At 44.8% G+C, this 12,439-nt stretch overlaps 1 protein-coding gene across 1 annotated transcript; it reads right to left on the bottom strand.

The window, feature by feature from the left end:
• Positions 1–24: 24 nt before the first annotated feature.
• On the bottom strand, positions 25–11,863 carry si:ch211-168f7.5. The gene is made up of 4 exons (XM_031303299.2): positions 11,158–11,863; positions 5,144–5,363; positions 3,830–4,063; positions 25–3,591 (listed from the first exon to the last, which is right to left on the bottom strand). Exons 1-4 carry the CDS (start codon positions 11,422–11,424, stop codon positions 1,067–1,069), a joined length of 3,246 nt encoding a protein of 1,081 aa, XP_031159159.1. The 5' UTR covers positions 11,425–11,863; the 3' UTR covers positions 25–1,066.
• Between the last annotated feature and the right edge of the window lie 576 nt (positions 11,864–12,439).

Raw genomic sequence — 12,439 nt, 5'->3', positions numbered from 1 at the left:
CAGGTATTTCAGGCAGAGTACAAGTTTAGTTATACATATATTTCTTTTATTAATTGTAAGCCATGAGAAGCCACATTTTGTCTCAAATAACTTCAATATTTTAATCATTCAATATTTGAAAATCCTGAGCACAATATCAAGTTAAAGAGTATTTGCTTGGTTTTGGTCATTATCTGGCCAATATGATTGTACTTCAGAGGCACTGTTGCCCATAAACAGAGGATTATCACATTCTCACAATAGCTATAATCACTGAACAAGTCACAGAGCAGCATGCAGAAGGGGGGTGTACATTATACATATCCATACTCATGGTTACAGGATGATTCTGCTTATAGCCAATATGAGTTCATATTCAATATCTTTAAATTGGGCTACTTTTAGCCTAGAATAGAGTTCTGTTGAGATGTTGCATCCTTTGAAACAGCATTCACACACTGAAAAACTCCCCTGAAACCCACACTAATAAACATTTTAAAATGTTTGTAGTTCTTTCCAGCTCCTAAAAGGAATTATTCACCCCTATATGAAGTTGTCACCTAAGTTTTCTTCACTGACATTTATCTGGGCCATGCTGCACCCTGCAGCACTCTTGCTTGCTACTGTAGGGTGCACAATTAATGCACTGTCAATGAGGAAAGAATTTGGGAGACAGCGAAATCAATTGGCTGCAACGCGCTGTAATTATGCTGCAGAACCTATTTGAAGAAATTCGACAGACATTTTGTAGTTTTTTTGTGAGGCTGTAAAAAGAGTCTGTCTTTAAAACTGTACAAAAACATTACTAAGATGAATGATGTGAGCAAAATGAATAGCTTTTCACAAACTATGTGCCTGAGAAGAACTTCGATCATATTGGTAGTGGATTAAAGGACTGGCAGATATCTTATGGCCAGTATTATAAAACCAGTGTGTCTGTCTAATCAATCATTAAGTCTTTGAAAGTTTAAAATGATGGCACTTCCTTTTACATGAAATATAATACCAACCACTCATCAATCATTGGTGTTTTGAACTTAACACGTGGAAGATGCATATACTGTGATGGTTATTTATTGTACATGTGTCACTTCTTGGATGTCTTCCGTTTGAGACTCAGGGACCTCATGGAGCCAAACACTCTCCTCCCCAAGTCCCTCAGTGATCGAGAGCGCTGTAGGGACATCCGTGAAGGAGGGGATGGAGAGAAGGAAGGGGAGGAGAGAGGGGAGAGGGAATGGCAGCTGCCTTCCAGGCTCTGAGAGCGAGAGAGGTTAAAGAGGCTGGCGGTGGAGGACAGGCGTTTATCTTCCTCCTTTGCTCTCAGCAGTCTGATGCCTTCGTCTTTGCTGTGGCCCATGCCACTTTGCCCCACATCTAATGAGGAGACCCAGTGTGCCCGCTTTGTGGGCTCCTCGCCGTGGTTACGAGACACCAGCAAGCCTTGGGACTCACTCCTGAACAAAGCCCTCCTGGAAAGCCTGAGGCTGGTGCTGCGTCTTTCCCCATCTTCCTTCCCCTTCTTCTTTGAGAAGATGGGGGAGTTCTCTACTTTTGGCCTTCTGTCATTATTGCTAGATGAAGCCTTCATCCTTCGATGCTCCCTCCTCCAGCTTCCAACGCTGTTCCTCCTCCATCCGTAGCCATACTCAGCTCTGTCCATCTCCTCTCTTTCGCTTTCGGACTCTTTGCTCCAGAGGCGTCCCTCAAAGCCCCTCCAGAGTTTGTTGGAGGTCTTCCTGGGCGTCTGGACTGCTGATCGCTCCCTCTCCTGCTCCCCAGCCCAAACAGAGCTATAGTCCTCTCTCTTGGCATAGCTGCTTACTGTGGCTGCCCGGATCAGCTTGTGGGAGGCATGCTTTCCTCTATAAAGCCCCTCCCCCTCCACCCTCTTACACCCACCACTACCCCCACTCTGCCGAAGTGATCCACCCCTTGGTTGGATACCGCCATGCTCCAAAGGAGAGCTCCTTGTATTGGTGCGAGGCAGGGAGCACTGGAAGGGCGCATCACGACGGAAAACAGAGAGCGGGGTGGCACCCAGAGGAGATGGCTGGAGAGGCCGGGGAGGGGAACGACCCCTGGTGGTGGGGTGGGAGGCAGGGGAGGAGGCAGTGGAAGAGGGAAGGTCAGACGGGGAAGGGATCTGCTGGTAGTGACATTGTGAGGAGTAGTGGGAGGAGGGAATATGGATGGACTGATAGGGGTGTATGGGGCTGCTGGAGTGTGAGAGAGGAGGGGTGAGGCTAGACTGAGACTGTGGAGAATGGGTGACACTGAGAGACAGCTGTATGGGTCTCTGGGGATTTAGGTCGGTTAGTCTAGTATAATCATGTGAATGATCTGTCTGGGCTTTCAGGTGGGTTTTACTTTGACCCCTCACCTCACCTGCAGGATCCGTTTGGAAGCAGTCAATATCCAGCTCCACACCTTGTTCCATCAATCCCACCACAACAGCCCTAGAGAGGCCAGAGAGGCGTGAGATCTCCCCCACCATGGGGGAGTCTTCGCTCAGCTTGGGACTGGAGCTGGACTCTTGGATCAAACTACTGCGCTGAGACCCTGGAGCTGATCCGGAGTTTGAACCAAACACTGATGGCCCAGTCTCAGGTGGAGCACCGCTGCTCCAGTCTACTGAGCGACAGAATACAGATGACCCAAATCCAGAAGTGGGTCCAGACCCTGAAGTGACCTCCAGGGAACTGCGGTGGCTCAGGCTGCTTGGACATGTTGAAATGCGAGGGCGAGCCCTAAGTGCTGGGGTGGGTGTAGTCGAGGAGAGTGATGTAGCAGAAGCCGTTGAAGTTGAAGAAATGTCGCTCCTCAAAGCTCCACAGCTGCCATTTTTGGGATTGTCCACCAGTCCCCGGCTAGAATTTAAACCAGGAGTCAGGTTCAAGTTGAGGTTGAGATGCAGATTTATGTTCAAGTCCTCTCCGGTTGCTGAAGGAAGGTTACCCAGATTGATTGAATTTCTAGTAGCTTTTTTCCCAGTGGTGCTGAGGCTGATTCTGGCAGAGTTTCCCAGCAGTGACTTACAGGGAGTGATGCTGCCCCCTGGCAGGGTGGAGGGTGCACTGCGGCTCTCAAAGGCAGAAAGGGACTGGGTCGAACCGTGATTTTTACCAGGGGTACAAAGGCCTCTGTGCCTGACTTGACCAGGAGTGGCAGCTGAAGTGAAATCGGAAGTGGAGGAGCTTACCCGGCTGTGGTACTGGCGAGCCAGTCGAGAGATGTATTGCTCCAGCTGGGTGAAAGAAGCTTGGCCAGGGGGCTGCTGAGGCTGGTGAGGCAGAGTTGGATCAGCATTGGACTCTTGTGGTTCATCTAGTTGGGGTCCTTCAGGGCTCGGAGAGGCCGATTGCTCTTGGCTCTGGGAGGTGAAGAGGGGGCTCTGGAGGGCGACGGCATGCAGCGGGCTTGGGTAGGGGTACACCTCCTTGGTCCGGCGGGACACCAGGTCGGTGCAGTAGCGAGGGTCCAGCTGGGGGTTTGGATGGAGGGAGGAGGTGGGGTCGAAAAGCGGGAGGAGGGAAGAAATCAGGGAGTCACTGAGTCCCGAGCAGAGGTCAGACAGAAAGCTCAGACCGGCCACTTCAATGTCACTTTGGACTGTAAGAGACGAGAGAAGAAGAACATTTTTTATTATTTTATGTCATCATTCCATAATATTTATACATTAATCTCTTTCCAGAGCTCCACTGATGTTTATAGCCAGAGCACTGCTTTGAACCGTCTTCAGTTGACCTTTTTGAACCAGCTTCAGCTGACTGCTGCAAAGTCATATTTACACGGATGGATTTACATGACATGGATCCATTACATGATATGGATCTATTGTCCAGCTCACCTGAAGCTGGTGTCCCTTCTGTTGGTTCAGCATCTTCCTGTCTGCTCTGCAGTGCAGGCTGCTGTTGCTGCACTGCACCTTCTGACCACAGGATGTCAGTGTTGTCAGCAGACAGAGGGACCTGCTCCCACAGCTTCAGGGGTCTGGCCGGTGGCGCCGATCCTCCCTGAGCAGCGTCACTGGACACAGAGTAGCAAGAGTCTGAGAGCGAGCTCCCGCTTACTGAATAGAAACCTTGAGAGGAAGAGAGGAAAATAAATTCAGAATGTATGCGTATGCTAACATCTAAGCGACAATCTCCAATCATTTCCTATAATACTCAGGGGAGCTAATGATGAAGGCCAGGAAACAGGGGTGCCTAAAGACCATTGTTTAATTTGTATTTCTTATTAATTCTATAAATTAGGGGGTGTACTTATTCCTTAGCCAACTCCTATTTTGTGCTGTTACTGACATTATTTATTTTTTCACTACTTGTTATGTTACATTTAATTTAAAAAAACAGTGACAAAAAAAAACATCCAACAATTTCATACACATGTTGCTTGCAGTTTCATAAACTCTTTGTCTGGTAGGTCTTTCCTGAGAAAGGAAATTATGTTTTCTGGAGCAAAAGGGTTAGTGTTGTTTGGATGTATATAAAGACAGTAAGGTCAGTAAAAACTTACTTAGCTAAACAAAGACATCACCTACAGAAACTCAAACTTCAGTAACATAAATTCCAGGAAAAAGGCGTCACAGTACTGGATCCACTGTTTGACTAAAAACTAACATGAAGGTACTGCAGTGCAAAAACAGCTGTGAACACTTGCAGTAGCTTAAAAAATATCACTCAAATCTACATTATAATTTGCGATTTGGAGGAAAAAATATAAGGCATGAAACGAACTTCAAACCTAAAATAATCTAAAATAATCTTTCAGGTTTGAGTTGAATTACTTAAAATAGTATAAAAGAAGGCATACATGAGTGCATAGCAGGGAGAGGAATGTCTGAGTTGGGTGCAGTGATACAGAGACCACAGTTACAATGGGAGTGGATAAGAGTTTGGCAAGAAAGGCTGAAAAGTTGACAGAGAAAGAGAGAGAAAAAGAGAGTCAGTGCCAAGTCCCAGAGTAAGAGCAAGTAAACAAAAGTAAAAAAGAACACGGTTAATGTTTAATGGGGCTTCTCTTACACAAGGTGAGCTGTAGTGATATCAGACGGTGACAAACTGTGTTGGTCACTGTTCAGGTCAGTGCTGTGGACCACACACTGTGTGTGTGTGTGTGTGTGTGTGTGTGTGTGTGTGTGTGTGTGTGTGTGTGTGTTTACCTGAACTAGGTCTGGAGTCACTGTCCAGATGGACCGTTCCACTGGGGTCTGGTGTTGGTGGAGAGAGCAGGTCAGAGGGGGCGTCCCAGGACAGAGTAGACCAGCGTGAGTTACTCCCCCTGCCAGATGAGGAGTGGACTGTCCCATCCCCTGAATTACTGCCACAGTACTCTGAGCTGCTCTGACAGGGCAATACCACTATATCTGAGGGAGACGGCGCCTGATAAAAACAAAACATGTGACAGGTGAGGGCTGACCAATATTGACTAAGTAAAATTTCTTTGACTACAATATCTAAATACTGTAACTATGATTACATATTTGTCTGGGGAAATAAAATGTTTGGTGATGTGGATAAAAAGGCCAACCAAATAAAAACATGTGTAGATCATTTTACCAAATTACAAGAATCAAATAAGTGCAGAAACAAATTAGCATTTACAACCACACAGAAAAAAGCTCCACACAACTCTCTCTGTATTTCTCAGTATGGCTATGTTCAGAAGATTGTGTCATCCGGCGACTTTCGCGTGCAGAAACTCGAGTGAAGAGAATTACCTCTTCTGAAGAGTCCATCATGGGTTGTTTTTTTTAATCACGGAAGGCTTGCGTCATGTGGATGTGCCGACAGTGTTGTTGTCATTACTTAGAATTCCTCAGAGACGGAAACCACACACTATAGCTTTAAGTAAAGTACAAGTACTTCTCAAAACTGTAGTTAAGTACAGTACTTAAGTAAATGTACTAAGTTACATTACACCATTAACAATAAAGCCACTGCTTTAAACCCACAACTCCTTGGCACCGCTTGTCTTTGTGAGAGTACACAGAGACACAGTTAGACCCGTTTGAAAAGACATGTATGTACATCCATTATATCATTTACCAGACATGCTCTGGTGACGTCACACCGCTTACAGGAACACAGACACACACACACACACACACACACACACACACACACACACACAGTTAAGTAAAGCAAAGTGCCTCCATTTGCTAGATTAGTAAGTGCTTGGTGGAGGAACCCCCCTCCTCCAATTATCCTACAAATCCCCTACCCCTCCAGGACAGCAGCCAAGAGGCGCCCCTGCATTTGACTGATCGAGCCCAGACAACAGAACACTGTGAGTGGCACTGATCAATCCTCTTGTTACTGAGGAAACAATACAGGTAGTGAGTCACTGCTGGGGTGACAGGAGAGAGGGGTGGGATTCAGAAGATAATGGGAGAAGACAGATGACGTAACAAAGAGCAGCCGGAGCGGCAGAAGGGAAGGGGGATGGAGTGAGGAGAAAAAAGGGAAGGAAGGAAAAGAAGTGGGAGAAAGAGTTACAGACTTAGCCTATAACAGGTCAAAGTCTGTAACTCTTTCTCCCACTTCTTTTCCTTTCATCCCCTTTTTCTGTGTGAATTAGGAGCTTCCACTCACTACTGTCCCGTTTTTTTTTCCTTTCTTTTTTTGTTTTGTTTTTTTACTTCCAAGGGATTTTAAAGTGAGTCGAGGCGAGTGGGTGACCAAAAAAATAAAAAAAGATTGAGTGAGAGGGACCAAAAAAGAGACAGAGAAATAAGAGAGTGAGTCACTGAGTGAGTGAAGGCGGTAAAGGGAGGGTGAGGTGGGGAGTGGGTGAGCGGTTGCCGGGTGAGAGAGAAGGGCATCTTGAAGGACCCCCACCTCCCCCACACTCCCCTTGACAAATAATCCCCCCCCCCCCACACTTCTGTAATATCCTTCGAGCCTGCTGCCCCGTGCTCACCATAGCTACAGCTGCTCGCTCTCTAACTCTCGCTCGCTTCTCCTCCCACACAGAACCACAACACTACAACAGGCTCGGCGAAATGTTTAACTCAGCCTGAAGACACACAATACAGGCTTGTTGTGACTCTCGCTCGCATGTATGAACTGTTGTCTGTTCTGCCGCTAATTCCCACTCACTGTAAATTTTTCTTACTGCCATAAAAGAACATATGTTTATCATTCTGCACTTGTATGGGCCTCAACTTAAGTCTATTTAAAGATATGAATTAAACCTTTAAAAAGTCCCTTGAATGTGTGTGTGTGTGTATATATATATATATATATATATATATATATATATATATATATATGTCTGCAAAAATGTCCATCTCCTCAATATAATTCCCCAACAATATAATGCACTGCACATTACAGGATATAATGTTACACAGAGACCTGCATGATCAAATCATAGGACAGACAAGTGGGTGGGGGTCTGCTCAGAGCTCTGTAATATGATATTGCTTCATGTGAGGGAGCAGCACAGCCCCTCTGGAACAATATGAAGAAAATGTATGGGTCGATTGGACAATAATGCTAGCGATCGCAGCTGCACAAGCAACATACCTCCTCTTAATAAGTGCGTTATGTCATTACAGTGAGACAAATGGCAGCGGTTGCCATGTTGAGGCAGAGTCATTTGGTCAAACAGAAGCGAGTGTTTGGTGAGAAGTACTTGCTTGTTCTACACAGCAGTGTTTATTGTTTCATGCATTATTAATGTGGTTTTGAAATTTAAAGACAGCCCACGTTGTGCATCTTCATCTTCGCCAGCCGAGTGGAGTGATATGTTCTCCAGCTTTTCTGAAACATTCAGGTGAATCTTTCATTGCACATAAAAAGTAGAGTTGTTTTTTTTCCCGGTGAGCTTAAAAGGATCCCGAGGCAAGAACCAAGAGACAAAAGCTGTCTCACTCCACAAGTCAGGGTATGCTTTCCAATACTAAACCTAATTTCAAGACAGGCTGCCTTCAGTTATCGTGCACACAACACTGCATATGGTGTAGAGACACATACACATACTGTGTATTATGGCTGCAACTATCAATTCTCTTTAGAATCGATTCATCTGCTGATTATCTTAAATAATTGATTAGACATTTGGTCTATAAAACAGCAGAAAATCACTGTGGAAAATGATCAAGGTAATGATATCAAATGCCTTGTTTTGTACGATCAACAGCCCAAAACCCAAAGATAACAAGAAATGACAAGGCAACTCATTTTTAAATATTGAGAAGCTGAAACCAGTAGATTTGGGTATATAACATGAAAATATTTCACTTAACAAAAAGGAGTTGCTGCTTCATTTTATGTCTATCAATTATTTCAACTAATTGCTGCAGCTCTTCTGTATATGTGAAGTAAGGGAAGCTCTGCAGCACATGCCTTCCCCCACTCCTTTCCTCTGTGTGCATTCTTCAGTAAGGAGATTTTTATTTTTGAATACTTAACGGCAAGAATCAATGTTTCAACAACTCGACCTCGACACCAATTCTGAAGGCAAGAAGAGTTGCTAAAAAGTGTGACAAGATTAAAATGTTACAAACAAGTAGTCTACTTCTAGTTTATACAAACCATGTAGAATATTATGAATTATTTATGATATTGAAACATATTCATACAAACTAAATGTGTTTCTTTTCCACAAACAATGTTGAAGAAGCACTTGTTTTTGAGGTGTCATTATTTCTTTCAAAAACCTGCATGCGTCACAAATGTCGGAGCACATCACAAGGTTGAAAAGATGTAATTTTAAATTGTATTTTTCCATCACTTCCATACAGCCATAATCCAGACCTGCCAAATATGGATTTGCACAGTCATAACTCCTACCCTCTCTCTGCTACTAGAGAGAAAAGGTGAATCACATTTCAAGAGTTTAATTCCAAAAACAAAACAAAAAAATTAACAAAGCTGGTGTTAAAGTAGAGCACATTATGTTGTGAGTCATCTAATCCTCAGCTCACAAAAATAGTTACATTTTGAAAAGCAGAACATCCTGCGTTTGTCAAAGCAGTAAGTAATGAATTCCAGGTCAAATGAACAGAATGTGTTTGGGGATGAAATTTTTACAGTAAGCATCTCCATTGATGGTAGTAAATAAACATCTGCTCTCTCTTCTTTGTTCTCTTTCCAGCTGCTGCACTGTTTAAACTAGATGTGGTCACTTTTGCAAAAACAAGAACAACTATTTGTCTCCATTTATGCATCTTTTGTGTGTTTTGTGTTGGCGGAGGTCGGCCCGGGCAGAGGGCAGAGTGCCAGCCTGCTCTGCTACACTGGCAGCTCCCTTCAGAGGTGAGAATGAGCAATGCTGCTTGGCCTCTCAACGGGATATCTCAGCACCACGGGGGGGAACTACAGAGGAGATGTTGGGAGGTGGGTGGTGAGGAAGGCGGCACATTATGAGCCACACTTCCATGCAGATGCCCTCAGATGGGACTGACATTTCTGTCCCTGCACTGATGAAAACAGATATTATTATTATCTTCCCTTTAGTGCAAGCCTGTAATTATTGTGTCAAATAAATACACTGTTCTGCAAAAAGGTGACCTCAGCTGTAGCCTGATTTAGACAGAACATTTGTACATGTATTAATGTGCTGCAAGCTGTTGACTAATACGGCTCATTACAGTAGTATCAGGCACACATATTCACAGTGTAAATACACTGTGTGCAAAGTGATCAGGATGAAGTGTCTTACCTTTTATTGTTACTTTCTCAGAAAAACAATAAAAGGATATTAATGCAGCCAAGAATTTAATATCTGAGGTAGAAAAACTACCAACACCAGCAGACCCTGAACACAACACGAACCTGTCATGTTGTCATTGTCACTGGTTTATCAAATCTGGAAATGGTCTAGAGATAATCCATGACAGACTAACATAACTGCACTCTCCGTACAATGCAGTGAATTAGGTTCATAGAAAAAAGTCAGTCTATTATTTTTTTTGTTGATATTTTGATCTTAAGTAGCAATTTCACTGCTTGAAGGAGTATTATTTCATAGAAAAGGCTGTCAATGTGGTGGAATGGTGCAGTTATTGTTAAAATTGGTGCCCTATGATTGAAAAAAAGGACATAACAGGCTGTTGTATTTCCTGAAGCTGAAACTAACCATTATTTTCTTGAGTTTGTCCAATAAAATGTCAAAAATGAAGAAAAATGCCCATCACAGTTTCCCAGTGCCCAAGCTGACAGCTTCAGATTGCTCACTCCTAAACCAAAATATATTCATTTTCAAAATAGTTGCTGTCAATCCTCTAATTGACCTCCTCTAATTTTTCAGCTCTATAGATTCAATATTGTCTTGCCAATGACCATTTTAGATCATGTATTAAGTCTCTCATTTCTAACTGGAAAATCTTGTTGGATGCACTCTAAGGCATTTTTATCCTCTCATTTCCAACTGTTTTTTTTGTTTTTTTGATGACTTTACTGGTTCAAATGTAGTTCATGTTCACTAATAAGAGACCAGACAGCCCCAGTATCCAGGCCTCCAGGATGGGACCTGTTCACATCCTGTCCTCCTGTATTACATGTCAACCCACATTCTCCTCATTCTCAACACTAGGATTGGAAATGGGTTAATTGTATGTGTGTGTTTGAAGATCACCCATCCTAACCTTTGTGAAGAAAGTCACAGTTCACTGGAGCATTAGGGATTTCACAATAAAAGATCAACATTGCACAGTTTAGCTCAGATGACCTAGTGACGGAGTCTACCTTCATATTGTGATCAGAGTGATTTGAATGCAAACTGGATGCCAAAGTGACCTTTACAGCTGATGAGCTTACCGGCCAGAGCCAAAAAAACTGCAGCAGTGTCTGGTTGCTGGCTTGTGTGATAATGCCTGCACCTGATTTTAGCGCCTATCCCACCACATCCTCTTTTCTAACCTTGAGGCAGGGCACAGAGCCAGCCAGACAGGAGCTGGTCCTGGTACCCTGACCTCCATGACATTTGCTCCATGTGACGGTCACACACTGCTGATGTGGAAAATTATCGGGCATGCTTGGATGATCCCTGGCATCATCTCACTCAGTTGGGTGTTCAGCCCTCGGCACAGCCATGCCCCGCCAGGCAGCGATAAAATCTGTCTACTGAGGCGCAGATGGACTGGCTTGTTGGCAGATCACTATCATCCCCGCATCCATATTTAATAATCTCGTCATGTAGAGCTCCGTGACAGACTCACTGACTGACCTGTTGCCTGCGGGATGTCGCAGGGCCATGCTTGGCTTCCGAGGCGGCGCTCTCCGGGGTTCCGCTTCCCTCCTCTGCCCGTGGCTCTTCGGCGTTGGCGGTAGTGGAGGCTCGGTGCTCCAGAGCGGTGTCCACCATCTCCAGGTGTTTGCACCTGAGCAGCTCCAGCTCCAGCACCCCGGCCAGCGTCGCGTTGAGGCGTTCTCCGATGCGGACGCGCTCAGTGCCCGACCAGAGCGAGTTCACGCAGCCGCGGCGGCCGGCCATCCTTGTCTGAGTGCCCGGCAGGCGGAACCAAGGCGCACCGCTGACCACCGCTCAGTTGCCGTGCAATGGACGAGATGAACGAGTTGGCTATGGTGCAGCTCCAGGTAGAGCAACACAGGTCCGGACGACCGATAGCAACATAGTAGCCTACTTAGCCGCTTGGATCAATGCGATAGGGGAAATATAATCACCATCTCTAACGTGCCATGCAGCTACAGCCTACAGCTTCAGGCAGCCCTGCTGACTGGCACAAGACTAGAACTAATGAATCCACCGGTACACTGAGGGAACATCAACGAGCCATGTCTTCATTTCCTGTTGACACAATCCTCTCTTTTTTAAATGTCACTTATAAGCTTCTCGGTCCAACGGAGTTACCATGGTGCTGTTATCCTGTACGCTGTGTCCCCTATGAGACAATGCAACAACAGACAGACGGAGGGTGATAGCGTTACATGTGGGAGCAGGCAGCGGAGAGGAGGAGCCGCTGCACCAGAGCTGCACACCGATTGGACAGGGAAGTTTTTCGAATGGACGTAGGCCTATGCAAAAATCCCCCTGAGTGTCCAACTTCACTGTTCAGGATGCCAGTGGACAAATGCTCACATTCCTACAGTGTCCCCATAGTGAGGTTACAAAGTGATCTCATCATGCTCTGTAGTACGCTATAGTATCATTTTGTACACAATACTATAGTTTTAATGTGAAAATGGAGGCTATAGTAGGATCCCCCAGGGGCCCCCCAAACCCCAACTTTAGTTAGGGAACAAATCTTTTTCAAGACATAAGGTCTTCTGTGAAAAAGGTTTGCAACAGAAATACAATATAATAATTTCCTTATTTACGTGGCCCTGTCTTTTTCAAGGGAATGGGGTGAAAATGTAGTTTTATGTAAACTTTATTATTTTAGTTTACATTGTGTTCAAATGGTGCATAATCCTAAATAAAGTTGTGATTGTGATGAATCAAATTACCATGAACTAATTGGCACACAGGGCAGTGAATCAGTAGCAAC

This window comes from Sander lucioperca, chromosome 1 (genome assembly GCF_008315115.2).
Source record: "Sander lucioperca isolate FBNREF2018 chromosome 1, SLUC_FBN_1.2, whole genome shotgun sequence".
NCBI classification, from domain to species: Eukaryota; Metazoa; Chordata; class Actinopteri; order Perciformes; family Percidae; genus Sander; species Sander lucioperca.
The sequence above is the reverse complement of the archived record's forward strand: the minus strand, read 5'-3'. Positions and strand labels throughout refer to the sequence as shown.